The following is a 22,146-nucleotide window of genomic DNA, read 5'->3' on the forward strand; positions in this document are numbered from 1 at the left end:
ATGACAAAGTCCACCCGTATAAAAAATTTTCAAACTCTCACGGGTACATCTTCCCATACCCCTAGTGGTTTCTTTGTTGAATGATCCGCCATTTGTAAGGTCATGTTGGTGCACTTGAGCTCTCCCACTCCTAGTGTTTCACATACCGAATATGGCATGACACTCACACTTGCACCTAGATCACATAGTGCCTTGTTGATTGTGGTATCACCAATGGTACATGGAATGGAGAAGATTCCTGGATCTTTGAGCTTTGGAGGGGAATTCCCTTGAAGAATTTTACTACTCACTTTTGTGAAGGCAATGGTTTCCAATCTTCGGATGGACTTCTTCTTGGTAAGGATATCTTTCATGTATTTTGCATAGGCCGGAACATGATGGATTACCTCCGTGAATGGTATAGAAACCTCTAAGTTCTTCACAAACTCCATGAACTTTCCAAGTCACTCATCAAACTTGGGCTTAGCTTGGCGACTTGGGAATGGAAGTCTAATCACAATAAGCTCTTTCTCAATTTTTTTAACCTTCTCTTCATTTCTCTTCTTGGACGAGTCATTGGTAGTTGTCTCTACCACCTTAGGATTTCTCCTTAGTGGTTCAATCACATCACTTTGCTTGTCATTCTCCTCAATAATACCTTCTTTACTTGGCAACTTTGGTCCCTCATATCTTGTACCACTCCTCAAGTGGATTGCATTGATGGTCTCATGTCTTGTGGGAGGATTATCTTGAGGAGGTAATTGTCCCTTTTATCTTTGGGAGCTAGAAGAGGTCAATTGAGAAAATTGAGTCTCCAACATTTTTGTGTGAGCAAGGATATTGTTGATGGTGGTGTCTTTGTCTTGGCTATCCCTTTGCATTTGAGCAAATAAATCTTGTTGGCTCTTTTGCATTTGGAGGACTGGTTTTTGGACATCAAAAGCTTGGTCATTGGGTTGATTGTAGTATGGTCTTTGAGTAGGATTTCTCATTGGAGGTGGTGTGTATGTGGGTTAAGGGTTTTGGACATTTTGGCTTTTGTATGAAAAGTTTGGATGGAATTTGGTATTCTCATTGTAGTAGTTGGAATAAGGTGTGCCATTCTTGTAGGCTTGGAAAGCATTCACTTGTTCATTCGTTCCCCTACATACATGTTGATCATGTCCCAAGGTTCCACAACTCTCACACATTCCATTTGGGATTGAGGATGTCGCCATCATAGCATTGACATGTTGTTTGGGTGATTGGGAAGCTTCATCAAGCTTCGCCATGGCCTTCTCAAACTTTATGTTTATGGTGTCGATATGAGAACTTAGTTGAGCATCCAATTGTGCGATAGAGTCCACCTCATGCTTCCCTCCTCTAGTGGCTTTTCTCGGCCTACTATATTGGGAATTATGAACCGCCATTTCTTCGATTTTCGCCCATGTTTGGTTGTCATCAACCTCGGTAAACCTCCCATTGGAGCCCATATTAAGCAATATTAGTGAGTCTTCATATAAGCCATTACAAAATTGTTGAACAAGGAACCACTCGCTTAGTCCATGGTGAGACAAGAGCGACAAGTATCCTTGAATCTCTCCCAAGCTTTATATAATGATTCCTCATCCCTTTGCTTGAACCCAGTGATTTGGGCTCTCAACATGTTAGTCTTCTCTAGAGGATAAAACTTCTTATAGAAAGCAAGTTCTAACTTCTTCCATGAATCAATTCCAAGGGTAGCCTTGTCTAGGCTCTTTAACCATTGTTTTGCGGCTCCGATCAAGGAAAAAGGAAACAACACCCATCAAATTTGGTCTTGAGTCACTCCGGTTTGAGAGATTGCATCACAATAGTCACAAAAGGTTTCCATGTGTAGATGAGGATCTTCATTAGGCATCCCTCCAAATTGACTTCTCTCAAATAATTGTATGAATTCGGATTTAATAATGAAATTACCGGTTAGATGTGGTGGTGTAGGAGTACCATTTGGTAGGTTCTCCTCGGATGGTACGGAATGAGATGAAAATTTAGGCATTGTGAGTTGATTTTGTGGTTGGTTTTGAATAGGGTTCTCCTCTCCTTCTCTTGCAAAAGGGTTGGTAAACTCAATACTATCCGATTGGACAACACCAATGTTCACAAGTTCTCCAATACCCAAACTTGTTGAAGCCTTCTAACGGTTCTTCTAATGTTGGTCAAGGTTCCTTCAATTTCGGGATCAAAAGGTAAAGGTCTACCTTGTGATCTCCTAGACATGCAAAAAGCAAACAACTAGAAAACAATTAAAACTACCTTGAGGAGTTTGACTTCCCCAAGGTTAAGAAAGACGCAACTAAAAACAACAAATGATAACAACTCAATTGAACACCGTCCCCGGCAACGGCGCCATTTTTTATTCGGTCCAAACTTTGTCGTCTAAGCTAACCAATAAAAAAAATATTTATAATCTAAACAAACTACTCTTAGTAAAGTGGTAAGTAAAGGTCGGATCCCAAAGGACGGGTATTGAATTAAGTTATCGGTTGTAGAAAGCTATGTCTTAGGGTGTCATAAATTGGGTTGAGTTTTGAGGTAACAAACTACACTACTTAACAATAAAATTTAAAGAAATGAAAGTAAAACAAGCAAGAAAAGTAGGGGTTTGTAAACAATAGATTAAGGCACTAGGGTGTCATGGGTTCATAGGGGATTCATGGTGGTGATCATACGAACATGATTACATAGTTGCAAGCAAATTATTGTTGTAGTGGAATCGAGTTAGTTTATGTGTTACAATTCCTAGGAAGATTTGGGTCCCGGAGCCGAGTCGGCCAAGACTGTACAACACCTACAAGTCGACTTAGTTTCTTCCTAGTCACTTTTATGCATGGTTTAACAAGACTCGAGTTAGTTTATATCTTACAAGTCTTGTTGAATAGATAAGAGATGTATGCATTCAAGGCTTTAAATCAAGCAATTTATCAAGCATAACATGCGCATAAGTTAACACTATAACAAGCAAGCAATCTTATAAAAACATATTAGATAAGTATGAATCTACCCCCATGTTATAGTTCCTCTAATTCCCCATTAACCCTATCTAGAAGACTACTCACTCATGACAATGGTAAACATGCTAATAAATGTGTCAATCATATTAGCAAGGTTAAATATGGTAAATGAGTAAAGTAATAACTAATTAAGCAAGGGAAAAAAGAATTATACCAACTTTAAGGATGGTCCAATTAATAAGCAAAGAATAATAGAAGAACACTTGATGAATGATGAAGAGTTGTCAAGTCTTCAATAAACCCCAAATAGTCATCAAATTACCCAACTAAATCTAAGAACACTTGAATGATTAAAGAGGAATTAAGATTTGATTAATATTGAATTGAGTAATACAACTTGATTAATAGTGTATAAACTAGATTAATGCTAAATTCTAACTTGGTGTTTATTCCCCTAACACAATGGGGTATTTATACTAAGTACAAATATTAGGGTAACTAAGGGCTTAAATGACGATTAAGTCCCTAAGAAGAAGATTAGTGCTTTGCAAGTCCTAGAGAAAGCCGTCCGGATTGATATTGAAGCAAACTCGTGCTGCCCAGGGATCCGCTCGACCTGAAGGTGAGACACCCGGATTGAGGCTTGAGACGCCTGACCTGGGCTCAGGACGCCCGGATTGAGGCTTGAGACGCCCAGATCTTTGATCAGCTCTTCTTCTTCTTCTTCTTTGACTGACTAAGGATCCGTGGGGATCGTTGGGAGGTCACGTGGGTCTTCATCATTGCTCATTATACTTCATTTATTCACTAAGGTCTTTAGTAATGGTCTCCTCTTTGATGCTTGGTCATTAGATACACTCCATTTAGCTCTACTTTGCTTCATAAATGCAAGGCTAGCAATCCTCTCCTACCTAGGACACAAAACCTCAAAGAATATGCAAAGTAGGGAACTAAAGATAAGAAACGACCCTAATAACCACTAGAAAGCATAGGAACGAGGCTAGTTCGGGGACTAAATGTGCACAAATATGAGTCACATCAACCCTATGGGTGTCTTAGAAGATATGCCAGTTAGAGTCGGGAAATTCTTTATTCCAGTTGACATTGTAGTGATAGATATGTCTGGGGATTCTCGAGTTCCTATTTTTCTAGGGCGACCATTCTTGCACACAGCTGGGGCGGTCATAGATGTTAGGCATGAGAGTCATACATTCAATGTTGGGGACGACACTATCACTTTTAGTCTTGACAAAGCATCACGCCCTCCTAACTTAGAATCTTCTTGTAACATGATTAATGTTATTGATCCTACTTTTGATGAATGTCTTGCTTTATGTTTAAAAATGGATCCTTTGGAGACTGATTTGGTGTTAGGCACGGCGTAATATGGGTCACCAACATGGAATGAAGAAGTTGATGAGCTAGAACGCTTGCTTTATGGAGATGAGCCTCACCCTGAGATGGTATGCAGCTTCGTTGAAAGTGTCCATTGGGAAGCTAAATTAGATGTTCTGGAACCTGAAATATTTAGGACGGCTCCCGTCAGCATGGGTACAGGACAAGTATCTGGGTTAATGACTTCTCCTAGTATGGGTGACGTGATTTATTCGTTTCCCATTGATGCTGAATTTGAAGACAGTGAACAATCATGTCTACCCTTTATTTTGAATTTCGAGTTTGATGAGCATGAACAATGTTTTCTATTGATTTTTTATGCTTGCATTATCTATTGGCGCTACTTATGCCTTTGTGTAGCACATGTGCATATTTTTGATCTATTATTAAGGGTGCTTTGTTGCCTTGATTATGCCGTTGTGCAGTATTGATTTATAAAAAGAAGTGCCTGTCTTATGAACACTCGATCGAGTTTTGTCTGACTCGATCGAGTGCCAAGTTTTTGGTCTTGATTCTCGTGCTAATGATGATGGACATCTGTAGTATATGGTCACTTTTTCTCCCATTGTTGCAACTTGTTTGGGGGAGCTCCTATGCTTACACTTGGTACTCTACTTCCTTGTATTTACCTTTTATTGTATTATCTCTAGGTTATTAGTCTTTCCTTATCCCTTGTGTTAGATGTGTCCTTTAGGTTGCTGGTGATATATTATGTGTGATTGATATGCTGTTAGAGTCACAATGAGGACACTGTGATATTTAGGTTTGGGGGGAGGAGTCTTGATATTCCGTTGCGTGCTTTATTTCATGTTGTGTACATTTAAACAAAAAAAAAAATCCTTAAAATTAAAAAATTTATAGAATCCAAAAATATGTTTTTCCTTTGTTTTAGGTGGAGTCTTAGTGAATTGTCTAGCAGTGATGATAATTTGGATTATTTTTGCATTTGAATCCCAATTTAGTCATCCATGTACATTGTTTTGACATGTTACTTTGGAAAACAAAGCGCATTACCCAAGTCTTGACCGTATGCTGATTAGATTTGACAAAATTATTGACACCCCCACATACCAAGGTGCCTTACTAGGACCACCCTAGTATGAGAGACTGTCACCATCTCGGTTGCCCGAGGTCAGTATATCAAAGTTAACAATCCAAACACAATTATTAAATTATAAATGATTAAAGTTTACATGTTCTCCAAAACCAAAACCAAAGTCCAAATGTGAAGGTGTAACAACTAAAAGAATGCAAGCTAAGTCTCTTGACGGCGGAAGCTAGACTCGAGTGATGACTCCCCATAACTGTCCCATAGCTAAAGAACTGCATCACCTGTTACAATCTGCTCACCATCCCCGAATGGATCACCACAGATTTTATAAAACAACGACGGAGTCAGTTACTGAATAATCAAAGTAAGACAAGTACAAAAGGCAACCAGCTGATCATCATCCACCTCCGGTCTCCCGATCTCACACAGTAATCGACTACACACCGAAGTGTGCAGCCCTGCCAGATTACTCATCGCAACAGGTAATCCTTGCCGCTAGTGGGGGACCACAACCAATCCCCACCTAAGCCCCGCTCATCAACGAGCGATATCCCTATCTCTTAATGTGCATATCCCCTCCCGTGGCGGGTTCCACGGAGGGCGAACTAGGGTGTGAAGCCACTCCCGTAAGTGACTCCACCATAATCATCACAACACAAACACCAACACCACACCACACCAACACTCCAAATATCAGCAGATAAACAATCGTACGCAATACAACATAATCTCAAATCAATTAAACTGGAACTGAGTAGGGAAACCATACCTTAGCACAACTGCAAGAGACACAAGCAAGGCAATCTAGAACGGCTCCTCTACTAAGTCCTCACCTAACAACAATCACATAAACAACAATCACCCTATGCAAAACCCCTTTTCCCCAATTCACAATTCAAGCCAAACCCTAAAAGATTAAACAAAGAACTAAGGAAATCAAGGACTTACCGACGATAGAACGAAAGATGAAGAAACTTGCTAACAATCACACACACTAGGGAGGGATTTGGATAGGATTAGAGCGTCGTTGAAGTGTTTAGGATTTGTAAAATGTAATTAGAAACTGATTAACACGTTATATATAACTATAATCATCTCTAAATCAAACCACGGAAATAACACTCGTCAGACCGGATACTCGGTCGAGTATAGAGTATACTCGGCGGAGTACCCTCTACTCGGTCGAGTATTCCACATACTCGGCCGAGTATTCCTGGGCATTAAACTTCCCAGGATACACGACACCCCTTACTCGGTCGAGTATGCCATACTCGGCCGAGTACCAGCTTAGAAAAACCATAGTATTACAGTCTTCTCTCCTTAAAAGAACTTCGTCCCCGAAGTTCACACTCGACACACAAAACAAGACTAACAAACTCCCAACACAACCCACCAAACGACCTAAACATAGCTAAACTAACACAAAACATCACAAAACATTACTAAACCGACTCAGACTAACTCAAAAACGAACATGCGACCATCTCTAACCCTCCTAAAAAGACAACGGTTACGTCCCCGTAACCAAACATACCTGATCAAAAAGGGTGGGAAAACGTTCTCGCATAGCCTCTTCGGGTTCTCATGTGGCCTCTTCCACATTATGATTAGACCAAAGCACCTTGAGTAAGACGGTCTCACCATTCCTTGTCTTGCGTACTTTGCGGTGTAAGATATCTTTAGGAACCTTGGCATAAGATAAGGACTCATCAAGTTTGATGTTCTCAACCTCAAGCACATGTGACGGGTCACTCACATACTTCCAGAGCTATGAAACATAAAAGACGTTGTGGACTCGATCCAAAGCTGGTGGAAAAGCTAACCTGTAGGCCACCTCACCTACACGATCCAAAATCTCATATGGGCCGATAAACTTCTAGCTCAACTTACCCTTCTTTTCAAACCTCATCACTCGCATTGGTGACACTTTCAAAAGGACTTTGTCACGCACTGCAAACTCGATGTCCCTGCGGTGCAAGTCGGCATAACTCTTCTGACGATCCTGGGCTACTTTCATCTTTTGATGAATTAGCCGAACTTTTTCAACCATATCTTGCACCACCTGTGGCCCTAAAACCACTGCCTCTGAACTTTCATCCCAACAAACTCGACTACGGCACTTCCTGCCATATAAAGCCTCAAAAGGTGCCATCCCGATGCTAGTATGGTAGCTGTTGTTATACGAAAACTCGATCAAATCCAGCTTGTCCTCCCAACTTCCCCCGAACTCCATGGCACAAGCTCTCAACATGTCCTCCAAGCTCTTGATGGGCCTCTCAGTCTGACCATCTATTGCAGGATGAAAAGCTGTACTCATCTTTAAGGTCGTACCCATCAATTCCTGCAACTCTTGCCAAAACATCGATATAAACCTCGCATCTCGATCTGACACTATATCCTTAGGTATACCAAGTAACCGAACCACATGTTTCCTGTAACTCAAAGCTAGTTGTATCTTAGTCTAGGTATCCTTCATTAGAACGAAGTGAGCTGACTTTATTAACCGATCGACGATCACCCAAATCATATTGTTACCTTGCTGTGTCCTTGGTAACCTCACGATGAAGTCCATGGAGATCGACTCCCACTTCCAGTCAGGTACCTTAAGAGATTGGATCTTACCCTGTGGTCTCCACTGCTCACCCTTGACCCTCTGGCAGGTCAAATATCTAGTTACAAACTCAGCCACATCTCTCTTCATATTAGGCCACCAAAAAAGTCTTCTTGAGGTCTTTTTAAAGATTGTCACCCCCTGGGTGAACTGAATAAGGAGTTCAATGAGCCTCTGTCATGATAACTCTCCTCAAGTCTGCATCATCAGGAATACACCATCTCTCATCAAAACGAACACTCCCATCTGCGGGGATAGAAAACCTGGAAACTGTGCCACTCTCTACCCTAGACTTCTATTCTTGGATCTTAGGATCAAGCTCTTGTTTTCTCTTGATATCCTCATACAAATCTGGCTCGATCGTCAAATCCCTGACGGTCTCCCCTTTCCGAATCATATGGATCCCCATCTTGGACATCTCATCCCTCACCTTCAGGAAAGACATAACTGTACACAGTGAATGGACACTCTTTCTACTCAAAGCATTTGCAACGACCTTAGCCTTACCCTCATGATAGATGATCTCTATGTCATAGTCCCCGATCAGCTCCATCCATCGTCTCTGTCGCATATTAAGCTCTCTCTAAGTGTAGATATATCTCAGACTCTTATGATCTGAGAACACCTTAAAATATTACCCAGTTCCAAATCATGAGTGGGATAGTTCTCCTCATATGGCTTCAGCTGCCTCGACACATAAGCTATAACCTTCCCATTCTGCATCAGAACACAACCCAATCCATTCTTTGAAGCATCTGTATATACTTCAAAGTTCTCACAATCCTCTAGTAAAGCTAAGATAGGAGCTGTGGCCAAACGCTCCTTTAAGGTCTGGAACGCCGTCTCACAACTCTCATCCCATCGAAATATGGTCTCTTTCCTCATCAAGGCGGTCATAGGCCCTGCTATCGTAGAAAAGTCGTTTACGAACCTCCTGTGGTAACTAGCTAGACCCAAGAAACTCCGAATCTCAGCAACATTCTTCGGTGATTCCCACTTGGCCACTGCCTCAATCTTGCTAGGATCCACGGACACACCCTTTTTGGATATCACATGACCTAGAAAAGCCACTTCCTCTAACCAGAACTCACACTTGGATAGCTTGGCATAAATTTGATTGTCTCGTAAGGTCTGCAAAACTAACCTCAAGTGCTCCTCATGTTCTTCCTTAGTCTTAGAATAGACTAAGATGTCATCAATGAAGACGACCACAAACCTGTCCAAGAACGGACTAAATATCCGGTTCATCAGATCTATGAAAGCTGCTGGTGCATTTGTCAAACGAAAAGGCATCACTACATACTCATAGTGACCATAACGGGACTGGAAAGCTGTCTTGGGAATATCCTCATCTGCTATCCTCAACTGGTGATAACCAGACCTCAGATCGATATTAGAGAACACCCCTGCGCCACTTAGCTAGTCAAACAGATCATCAATCATAGGGAACAGATACTTGTTCTTCACCGTGACATGGTTCAACTCCCTATAGTCGATGCATAGCTTCATGCTCCCGTCTTTCTTCTTCACAAACAACACTGGTGCTCCCCATGGTGACACACTTTGCCGGATATACCCCTTGTCTAACAGATCATGTAACTATTTTTTCAACTCTTCCAGTTCTTTAGGTGCCATACGATATGGTGCTTTAGATATAGGACCTGTCCCCGGTTTAAGCTCCACACTGAAGTCGATATCTCTCTTAGGTTGTAACCCCGGTATCTCATCTGGAAAGACATCACTAAACTCTCCCACCACATGTATATCAGAAGCTGTCAGCTGTTCCACACGTTGATCTCTCACTTGGGAAAGAATCAAGGGACACTTTTTCCTCAAACATGACTAAAGTCATTACCGCGATGAACTTACACTTAGGCCTCACAACAAACCCATTATAAGACACCCTTATACCCTTAGGACCCTTTAAGGACACTTTTTTTTGTCGGTAATCTATCTTAGCATCATACTTACCCAGCCAATCCATCCCGATGATGACCTCAAACCCATCCATAGGGAACTCTACCAAGTTGACCGGTAAGTCTACCCCTCCAACCAACATGGACACATCCCTATACAACTTGACATATGACACTGACTCCCAAGAAGGTATAAAAACATCATCTTTTACAAGCTCAAACTCCCCCAAACCCATAAACAAAGCACTCAAGGGTAATCAATATGGCTACTTGGTAATTATTTCTTGAATTCGATTTTGAAACAATTCATCATACTCAAAGTATATGAAGTGTTATACATCATTTTCTATTTAATTGATTCGGCAGCGGAAGCAAATGGAATCAATCAAATATGTTCAATTTAATTGAACTAGTCATGAATCTTATCAACATGAGACTTCTTATTTGACGCTAATATCATGTGGATTTATTTACATAAATCTGGATATTATAGATGTATTATAATACTCCATAAGTCTTAAATCATTCCCAATGATCAATATGTCATCCACATATAAGACTAATTAAAATTTCCGTAACTCCCACTAAACTCCATGTATAAAAAACAACTTCTCGTCTTATCGAGAAAAAGTTTTATAACATGATCAAAACATTGATTCTAACTCATTGATGTCCTACTTAAGACCATCTCTTAAGTTGCACATTATCTTAGGATTGCAAGAATCTACAAAACTCAAGACACGTATTGAATACATTCCTTCTAATTGAAGAAGTGAGTTTTAGATTCACTCGCTATATATCTCATAATGATACACAATCCTTAAGAAGATCCAAATAGACTTAAGCATTTCGACCAGTGCAAAACTCTTTGCCACCAATCAAGCTTTGAAATCTTTCTTTATTAGTGCAAAACCCTTTGTCACTAATCAAGCCTTTTTATTTCGGATTTTCATGGCTCTAAGCCTTGTATTGAGTTGTGACTTTAAACACTCTCATGTAAGTCATATGTTCATTACTTTCTAGAAGTAATCAACTTGAATCAACCGATTTCTTTTGTGAGTTATAAGCTCTTTACTTTCTTAAAAGCAGCATGAATTCATCATCTTCAACAAGTGACGAATTTAACCTCCCAGGTTTTAAAGAAACAACATCTTACGCAAAACGTCTCATGTAGCCAAGAAAGACCAGTTTCTTGCGACATAACATTCTTTGTGGTATTCTTTGTGGCTCTTGAATAATTTCTCCCACTCTGTCTTCTAGAAATAAACTTGTATTTTAGGAAGACAGCTTCACGAGCCGCAAACCCGTCGTACTCGTGATAATTGAAAGGGAAAAAAATGAGCATTTGTTTCTTGTGAAAACTTACAAACATGGTAACCTACCATTTCATATCTCATATGATTCGTTTTAGATTTTAGTGGAAAAATAATTTAGACAAAATATAAAATCCCTAAAAGGATCAAGTAACTCAAAGTAACTTGATTGAAGTCCAAACCATATCGAATAACGTTTGAATTCTTATCCAACCACACATTATCCCATAATGTGTGTTAAGAGAGATTAACTTGTGATACTATTTCACATTTCATTTAGCTTATATCAAAGTCTTTACTTTGATAATCCCATCACGACTAAATCGTGATTCCTTGAACTCTTTGAACTTCTTCAAAAATTTCTCCTTTTACATTATTAAGTAAACATATTGGTGTTAACTTAAATTGATGGTAAAAGAAAATGATCAACCTATTCTATATCAATGATTTACAACCTCGATTTCCTTTTCAACCAAAAGGCACGAGATATCTTGCTTTGAATACAAGATACGCATAAACCATTAACAATCTAATGGTTTCAAGAGTACACGATAACTCTTTGCGTTCATCATTCTAGAATTTAAGGTTTAATCTTAGGTTACCAATTTGAGTCTTGCATCATCTTCATGATATATCATTCTAGTTTGGTATAGAATATATTCACCTTGATAATGGGCTAGCCATACATCAAATTGTGGTGTATAGGGTCACAAAAGTGAAACCTCTTTTGTATCTTAACAAGTTTATATTCTTATTTAGAGTTTATGCACTTAATAGTCACAATTAAGTACAACTTTAAATCCAAAAACTAGATTGAGTACACAATTACTCTATCTCTCGACATTATTGTTGCTAGTCGTCATATTCTAATCATCTTATGTGTCGAATACAATGATAAAAACCTCCACTGGTTTCTAATATTGACGAAGTAGTACTAGAAAAATTTATGTTTAATGAAATAAACATTTAAAGAAGAAGGTCCCATTAGATGTCCCACAACTAACTTGTTGATTCTTCAATAATTTGGGGTAGTTTCCTTTCTCGTGTCCAACATTTAAGACAGTGGAAACTTTATCGGTCGGGATTGATAGGTTTAGTATTGCTATTCTCAACAACTTTACTTTTAACATTACCTTGTATCAATTCCATTATAATCTTTACTTCTTGAACCTCATCCTTTTCTTAACGGTTTAAGAGAATGCTCCCACTCATTTCAAAGAGTCTTTACTTAGAGAAGCAAAGTTGAATCTTATGATGATTACTCTTCAATTCAATCGTTTTAGTCTTAAAACTTTCATTGAAGTGGTTGCGTTATTTTGGTCAATTACGGATTCTGACAAATCTAATTACCAAAACAATTTATCGCTTCAAGGTACTTAATTCAATTAAGTATATGAAAAACAATCCATTGTAAGTAGATGTGTTAGTCAAGAATCAAAAACCTGTTTGATAATGAATAACTTTTATCTATACTCTTTACAAGAGATCCTTCCAATGGATAATATGAGGTTTTAGAAGAAAATTCATATTTGTCTTTAGTTACGATGTTTTAATGGAGATTTGAATCAAAAATCGAAATGATATCGTATATGAATTGTGGTAAAGAAATAGAACAATATGATAACGGAATAGTGGAAAACTTAACGCTTATCGTTTTATTAATACTTGTAAATTACAAGTAAAACATTTACATAGTGACCTCTACCCAACTATGATAAATGATTCCAAGATCCAAATTCATATTAACTTGGGCACGGTAGGGCCGATTCATCCCTTATCAATATAACTCGGTGGATTAACACTTTAATCGATTCTACTTTTAGAACTCTTGGTCGATAAAATTACATTAACATTTATCTTTATCCCGGAACACATGCGACTACGGTCACGAATACTTCCGTTGAGCTCAATCCAAATTTCGAAAAATGTGTCCATGAGCCAAATCCACATAAACTTGGGCACGGTAGGGCCGATTCATCCCTCATCAACATGAATTCGGTGGATAGACATTTATCACCCACTTCACCAACGTAACAAGGTTTGTCTTACGGTAAAGCCGGCTCAACTCCCTTGCGAAACTGGTACTTCATGGTTTCTAATTTTTGGTAAGGCTAAGTCTCAATTGATTATTTTTAGCGAGAGGTCATGTCAATTTATTATCTATCACGTTTTAAGTGAACTAAAGCGGTGAACTACGATAATTATAATTGACACGGTCGATAAACTCGATTAAAATGACAATGCATGTTTTAGTTATGGCGATTTAGCGATGCATGCGACATATAAATAAAATGCAAAGCATAAATTAAATCCTAGTATGGCCTTCCTAAAATAGAAAATCTAATTAACTATTACATATTCAGAAACCAACTCCATTGGTCCCTTGAACTTCGGTTTTTGGCACGCATCTCGAGGTAACACCGTCTTTATGTATCGCCTTCTTGAGTGACACCGGCTTCAAGGAACTCCGGAATAAATAAATTACATAACAAATTACATAATTTTCTATTATACATTTGTAATTAAAATAAAATAAATATATTAAAATACAAAATGGTGATACGAGATCACAATAAATTACAACCGAATCGATATTCCCATACATTTCGGGTAATACCAATTAAAAACTAAGGCCATACTAAGTAAAAATTACATAATTCAAAATTACATAAAATAAAATTATGACAATCATAAATAAAATGCAGCATTATAATATGTATGAATATGCCCAATTTTATGCTAAATCGCCTTTAAGGAGCCAATATCGTATATTAAACGGTTTTTACGGATTTGCGTGATTCAACCTTATAAAATCACAATAAATTACATAAATTCATATTTATGCACAAGTTAATTACCCTAACCTCTTAGGACTCAAATTAGTCTCCACTAACTATTTGACTATAATTAACTCATATTTCTTAAAATTGTTCATTAATGGACTCAAAATTACAATAAAATGCCATAAACTTCAAATAAATCACAAAAATTTCAAATAAATTTAAAATTTGAAATTTAAACTCATGAACATTCTGGAAAAATACCATGACACTCATAATGTTCAAAAAACTTAGGTTAAAAATTTCGAAAATTATCGGGAAAAACAATGTTGCGGTTTATCGGATTTATCAAATATTGTCATAAAAAAAATAATAAAAATTAAATTTATCAAATTTTCAATTTTAGATCTGAAATATATGATAAAATGCAACATGTGACGTTTTTCCTTAGTCATGAAGTATGTTTTAGCAATTATTCACTAATTAAGTCAGTATTTATGCTATTTTTCATCAAAAATCCATAAATCATGCATGAAGACTTCATTATAGCCTATTATTTTACACACATCTTGTAAAATTGCATGTGACAACATACTAAATTTCGATGACCATATTCAAAATATTTCTCATAATAACCTATTTTTCATTTAAATTCGATTTTTGTCATGAAAAATCCATATTTCGAGTATAAGAACTCCAAAAATTATGAAACTTTACAGGTCATCTAAAATTAATATATTTGAAAACATATCCAAAAACCACTGGAAAATTCAAAGTTTAGCTAATTTTCGTCCAAAAATGACATTTTTATCATAAAAATCACATTTTAATGCCATTATTTTATAAAATGAACAATAAAAATCCATAAATTAACCAAAATATCCTAAATACATTTTAGGACCAGAAACTTTAACATGCATAATTTTATTTCGTGATATATCATAATAACACAAATTTATGAGTTTTATATGTTAATCGTATAACTCGGAAAAACTATAACCGATTTGCATGCAAACAACCAAGGCTCTTGATACCGCTTGTTAGAAATCTATATCTCATTATGTAATATATTCATGTATGTTTCAAATTTATTTAGTCATAAAATAAATTCTAGATCTTATGCATGCAAACTAAAAAGGTAATAGAAGAAATCATGTTCCTTACTATGATAATTTCGGTCATCATATGGGCACCAACAAGATCTCCTTCTTTTTAGTTCTTGAGCTTTCCAATAATGGATGAACATTCATGAATTCAAAATAGAAGCCCTCCAATTAGTAGCACCCAAAACTATCCCTCAATCCCACAAACTAATATGTACTAGATATTTGTAATGTGGTTTACCTTAAAATTGATCTCTAATACTCATATACTACTACTAGTATTATTAGTTATTGATTCATACAAATTATATTCATCAAACTTGATTTTATGATGAACAAGAGAGAGAAGTTTTATGTTTTTTCTTAAACATGAGAGAATGATAAAAATTGAGGAAAAATCCACTCACACACACACACACCTAAACAGGTTGGTGTATGTGTATATGGACCATATTCCTTTTTCCTTTTTGTCTTCACAAGACAAATTGGTGTAAGGCTTTGTCATTGTCAAGTCACTATCAAGTGTCAAAGACAAATGAATAAGACAAATGAATAAGACAAAATTTCTCACAAGCCCACCAATATTTCGGTTTTGATGTAGTAATATGGAGTCCATTTTATTTTTGTCAATTGTACAATTGTATGTCATGTGACATGTGACATGTCTTATGTCATGTTTTAATTTAAAATGCATATTTAACAAATTAAATATCATTTACAAATTAAATAAATCATATATAACAAATTGACTAGTAATTTAAAATTACTTTCTCATAAAATGGTCATTTAATTACTAGTTAGTATAATTCACCACATCTTGTAATTATAACTAACTTATCATTCTCATCTCGCGTGTTTCGCAAACACCGATTAATTTTAGTAATATAACTTCTTAAATTACTAAATAAAATCTCAGTTAATCACATTATAATAAGATGTCATTTTCTCTCTTATGATAATAATTTGTTCAATATTAAGGAATTAATTAATCTGTATCGGCATACAATTAATTAACCTTCTTGAAAATGTTTATTTCGGACTCTTCTCTTGAACAGTTTCTCCCACTCTGTCTTTAAGAAATAAACTTCTTTTCTCAAAAGACAGCATCACGAGCCACAAACTTGTTGTTCTCGTGATAGTTGGGTTACAAAGCCACATGCTTTCTTCCGAAACAAGCTACAACTTAGGTACCATGCCTAATCATATCATATATGAATTGTACTTGATTGCTTTAACTATGTTTTGTTTTAGTTGGGAAAAAAAATAAATACTAGACAAATTGTGATAGAAACTACTTCCAACTTTATAGTAAAGATTCAATCATCATATAGGATACTTTGTATTCTTATAACACATCTTATCTTCATGGGGTGTGATTATGATAGTGATCTTGTGATACCATATCATACTCTATTTGGTGTAAATCAAAGTCTTCAATTTATTGTTCCCAATTTTAACAAAGTACTAATACTTTGGTTTTATAATATGTAGGTTTTGATACCTTTTAAACAGTCATTGAACATATTCAAAGAATTTCTCTTTTTACCTCATTAAGTGGATACCAAGTATCTATCTAGTTCGTCGGTAAAAGAGAAGAAGTAATAATGACCTTCTCAGATTGAAAATATATTCGACCATACACATTGAAGTTTTAGAGAAAGATGAAGTAATAATGTTGTTGAACAATTTGGATTCATCTCATAAAAGAGAAGAAGTAATAATGTTGTTGAACAATTTAGATCATCATTTCTCAAGTTTTAGAGAAAGATGAAGTAAGTAAGAGAGATATTGCATGTTGATGAATGAATGAATATATGAATGTGTAAGAGAGTAAAAATAAGAACCAAAAAACCATCATAAAGGGAGTGTGGTCGGGTGAGGTAAAGCCAAAATGGCATCTTACCTTTTCTTTTTACTCTTCTCAATATTGTAGGTGTGTAAGAATAGGTAGAGTAGGTTTTATTAATTTATTCTTATCACATAAAATAAATCACCCACTAATGCCTACAACCCACAATATTTCGGTCCATATGTATAAAATGGACTTCCATTTTATTTTGTCAATTTTTCACTTGTCACACAATATGTCACATGTAGTATGTTACATGTTATTAATTTAACGCATATTTATTAAATAAATATCATTTTATAAATTAATTAAATTACATATAATAAATTGACTAGTGATACTTGATCACATAAATAAAATGGGTCATATAATTATAATTCATAACATCTTGTAATTATAATTATTCATTCATTCTCATCTATATTGTTTCATAAACAATAAACAATTTTAGTAATAAAATATTTCAATTATAAAATAAATCTTATTTAATCCCATTACAATAAGATATCAATATTCTCTCTCACAAATGAATTGTTCAATTTTAAGGATTTGATTAACTTGTATCGTCATACAATTAATCAAATTTATTGATAAGCGCATCATCCTTTAGCTGTGACCTTAAGGGATCAACTAACCACCACCGTCCTATGACAGTAACGTCAAACTCTAGCAAGCCAATCGTTACCGATTAATGTTGATCAGTTGACTATATAAATGAATCATCCCTTACGTATTCTTAATATGAGATTTAAAATGTGATCGCACTATTGTTGAGGACACATAATCCAACAGTCTATTGTTCATAACAGGTCTATTAATTCCAATCTTCCGATCTAGGTTTGAACTTAACCAGATTAACTAATTCAGTTGCATGCATTCAACCAAACGATTATATTTATATTGTTAATGAAACAATTCTCACAAAAAAACTTTCTAAGCCAACTATCGCATCATCGTTATATTACCATGGTTCCCCTAATCCTAGAATTAGGGGATTAGCTATGCATAAACATAACAAGAACAAAAGATGAAGAAATAATAACCATTGCAAATTAAAGAGAGTAAAGAGAGAATTACAAGTTAAGATCCCGAAAAGGAGAGCAGTCGAACAATATGAAAAGCAGCAGAAAAATGATTTAAAGATGATAAGAGATCCCCCTAAAACTAATTACGTCTCTTCTATTTATCGGAGAGTTATTTTATTAAACCTAAGATATTAAAATCATGCGTCACATAGAAAAGTACTGGATCGAGGACTTTAGAACTCCTGGATCGAGTAACTCCTAGCAAAAATCTCTCGATCGAGGACTTTAGGTACTCGATCGAACACTATCAAAAAGGCACCATTCAATCGAGGGGTTTAGGTACTCGATCGAACAAGATAGTACTCGATCGAGTACTTTCCAGCGCACAAATCCTGCATCGCGCACTGAACTTCAAACAGCCGCCATTTCTTCGTTACTTGGGCAAACAGAGCGTTTCCGGTGGCGTTGGAAAGCTAAGAGGAGAAGCTTTAATGTCCAATTAGAATCACTTTAAAATCAGTTGTCAAAAACCTTCTTCATTTTCTAATAAACCATTTAAAATGCCGAGTCAGAATGTTCTGGAATATTCCGGATATTTCTATTCCATAATTTTAATCTTTTCATCTTTTGGCAAAATATATCCCGAAATCATATTTTAAACAATAAAGAAGTTGAGATATACTGCAATTCCATAATAGAAACGCAGAAAATCGCTCTTCCGCAGGAGGAAATTTCTAGGGAAAGGACGCAGCACCCGCTGCGCCTCTTCGAAGGGTCGCAGTGGTTGCTGCGCCTCTTCCCCAGCTCTTTTCTGCGTATTTTAAGATCTTTTCGAGATTTGTTTCCAAAGTTTTACCGTAACCCTAATTCCTCCGTGTGATTAGTATAAATAGGGACCTTCGTTCCTCATATTTCTCACGCGAGTGTCCACCATTCTCTTCTCCCTTTGCATTCTAAGACCGCGCTCTTTGCTTATTGACGTCTACGGGCTTGAACTTTCGACCACGTAAGCTCGGATCCTTCTGAGTACCAGTCTCGTTTGCATGATCGACCAATTTGACCAACTCCACTCAGTTAATCAAATCAATTTAATTTAATTCCTCTTACGAGGGCACTTTCATCTTACATTCGAGTCGAGCAATCACTAATCGTTAACTTAGTTAATCGCGTTTCGTCAAACATATAAGTCTGAGGGTGTAAATCCCATGTTTTATTATTGTACTTTTTATTGTATCAATTATTGTAAGGTTTACGTCGAAAGCATGTTTAAAACCGATTTACAAAACCCTTTTATCAAACTTATTTTTACGGATTAACAGAGGACAAACGTCGAGAAGAAACGCAGCAAATGATGCGCCCCTTCGAAGAGTCGCAGCATCTGCTGCGCCTCTTCCTGAGGCTGCCGCATTTTCCGCGTCTCTTCTTCTTCCTTTGTTCTTTGTTGATTCGTTTCTTTTATTCGTCTTTTCTTATTTTCTTCATATTTTCTTCATAATTATATTGCATAATTCATAATTATTTTTCATCCTTTAATTTCCAACTTAAATCTCAAGTAATCAATATTAGCGAGTTTTCGTCATTAAAATCAAACCCGGGTTTTAGAGATTCGATTTGTTCAAATCAAGTCTCTGGAATTCGCCTTTTGTATATTTCATCTGTTTATCATTATCCATCTTCTTTAAATTGCATAAATAAACCTAATTTGTAATAAGTCTGTAATTCACTTTAATTCGTTCGAATTAACTCTCATTAATTTATGTTCGTTCTTTATCGCTTTTATGATTACTTCACATGTAAATAATCCGTTAAATCACTTCTACTTGAGTCTAATATTAATAATCAATCATTATAATCACCAAGGAACATTAACAATATGCAGTTCCGGCTTCATAGCCAGAACTCACCTCAGGAAAAGACGCAGTGACCACTGCGCCTCTTCCAAGGGACGCAGCATTGCTGCGCCTGTTCCGGGGTGACTTCTGTCTCTGAACTTTCGTTCTTGCTTTGACCTAGTTTATTAGTTTTACGTATTAATCGACTATTAATCATAATATCTCCACTAATCTTTCCGTTTTCTAACCTTAATTATTTTCCTTTTCTTTTCTAAAATTATCCATTTTAAATGTATTTTCGACGTAAATAATTGAACCAATGTAATTATTGTAATTTTAATTATCGTATTTTGTTTATTACTCTTTATTATCATTTGTTTGCTCTCACATGTAATCAACCTTAAATCCCTACTTCGACCTAATGTATGCTAAATTACATGTTCACCGAATTAGTTAAACTTCACATGTTAGGATTAATCTATTGGATGTTGCATTGCATGCATATAATCGACAACATATCAAATACAAACGATTTCCCTAATCATTAGTAGAGGTCGCTATCGAGGCGGGCGGGATTAGGTGTTCACTAAAAGGACTTTCTAATACGTACCCTCACCCCTTACTCCAGATCTCTGTGAACATCCGTGTTCATTGGAATCCACAAGAGTCATTCTAGACACAGAATGCTAAGGGTAACGAGTTCTTAGTGTCTATGTCACTACTTTGTGTCTTGACATGACGCGAAGTATTCGAACGGTTTCCAATTTTCCACAAAAAATTGGTGGCGACTCCACAAATGCAAACGCTTGTTTTCCGAAGCGCCACCGTGGGACCCCCGTGTCCACAGTTTGGCGACTTCGCTGGGGAGTAATACACTTACATGTTGCCAAGGGCGAAACTTGAACAAGGTTAGGGAATAGTTTATATGAGACAGTTGTCGGTTATCATTACTCGATCTTCTTAGATCGTTCTATCCGGCCTTCCTAGGCCCAACCCAACCCATTTGACCAATCGTCCCGTCTAGACGGTCCAAATTCTTATCTGAGCCTAAGGATGGATAGCGATTGACGTCAACCATACCATGATGCTTACTCATGTTTGTATCAAGGGCTTTCACTACTCGAGGGAATGGACTAGGAACCGGCCTTAATCATGTTTGGCACGGGCCTTTCCACAGACCCGGGTTTGATTGTTCGGTATAGCAACCCATCCTTTTAAGCCAAAACCCTTTAAATGCACTCAGCAACCGTTACAATGCCTGTTTGAATGCTTGTATCATATGTGATCACCATTTTCTAAACCAAACCATGACGAGTTTTGTAAAATCAAAAACCCTTTTCAAAATGTAAATATTTTCGAAAAAAATGCCTAAATTAGCGCAAAATGAGTCGAAACCCTGTCCAAATATCGAGTCAAAATTCGGGCCTCAAAACCCTTTTCAAAACCTCACTTCGAGTCAACACTCCTACAACTACACTACAGTTGACTAGGACAAACGTTTCAAAACTTTGTCATTTTCAAACCTTACTTGACACAAGTGGCACACTCCAACTTCACAATTCGAGTCTTTTCTTTAAGTAAGGGTGCTAGAGTGGTCGATCGTGTTATGATTCATCGTCGATCTTTTATCCAGTTTTCAAGATGTCTGGAACTAGTCGCGCAAGCGCCAACAGTCAACCCCGAAATGGTAAAGATCAAATCCTAGCTGCGCTCGCTCGTCTCCAAACAAGGCAAGACCAAGTTTATGATCGCGTCAATACAATCGAGGGCCGAATTGTTGCTGTAGAAACTAAGCTACCTCCTGCAGAAGATGAAGTTCCTAGTGAATTTGTGAATGATAACCTTTCATCCTATGTTGGACAAGCAGAAATCAAACCTCCAGTAGGTCTTACTAAAGCTCATAAGCGACTCAAATACTTGGAAGAGCAACTAATGTACCTCAAAGGAGATGATATCTATAGGGAAAACAATCGCAAGTATGAGGCCGTGAGCGCCAAATTACCAACCAACTTCAACATGACTGATATCCCAAAGTTCAAGGGACATGAAAACCCTTTGAACCACATTCGTGCTTTCAAAGACTACATGTCTATCAACGGCATCAAACCCGAGATGTTCTTAAGGATCTTTCCTTCATCTCTCAATACCATTCCTAAGCAATGGTTCTATTCTCTAAAGCACAAGAAGATTGCTACCTGGGATGACGCCACAATCGAGTTCGCTAAGCATTACGCGGATAATGCTGAAATCCAAGTCAATATGCGCACTCTAGAGGTTCTTACCCAAAATGAGAAAGAAGGCTTCACCGACTTCCTACGTA

The 22,146-nt window shown here is 36.8% G+C and overlaps 1 protein-coding gene and 1 non-coding gene across 2 annotated transcripts; both read left to right on the forward strand.

Annotated features, from left to right (window-relative positions):
• Positions 1–1,518: 1,518 nt before the first annotated feature.
• Positions 1,519–1,624, forward strand: LOC141604012 (small nucleolar RNA R71). The gene has a single exon (XR_012525840.1). It is a non-coding gene; the product is annotated as a small nucleolar RNA R71 (small nucleolar RNA).
• Positions 1,625–3,979: 2,355 nt separating this feature from the next.
• On the forward strand, positions 3,980–4,336 carry LOC141601225 (uncharacterized). Its single transcript, XM_074421489.1, has one exon. The coding sequence runs from the start codon at positions 3,980–3,982 to the stop codon at positions 4,334–4,336; it is 357 nt and encodes a 118-aa protein (XP_074277590.1).
• The last annotated feature ends 17,810 nt before the right edge of the window (positions 4,337–22,146 follow it).

The sequence above is a fragment of the Silene latifolia genome, chromosome 9 (genome assembly GCF_048544455.1).
Source record: "Silene latifolia isolate original U9 population chromosome 9, ASM4854445v1, whole genome shotgun sequence".
Classification (NCBI taxonomy): domain Eukaryota; kingdom Viridiplantae; phylum Streptophyta; class Magnoliopsida; order Caryophyllales; family Caryophyllaceae; genus Silene; species Silene latifolia.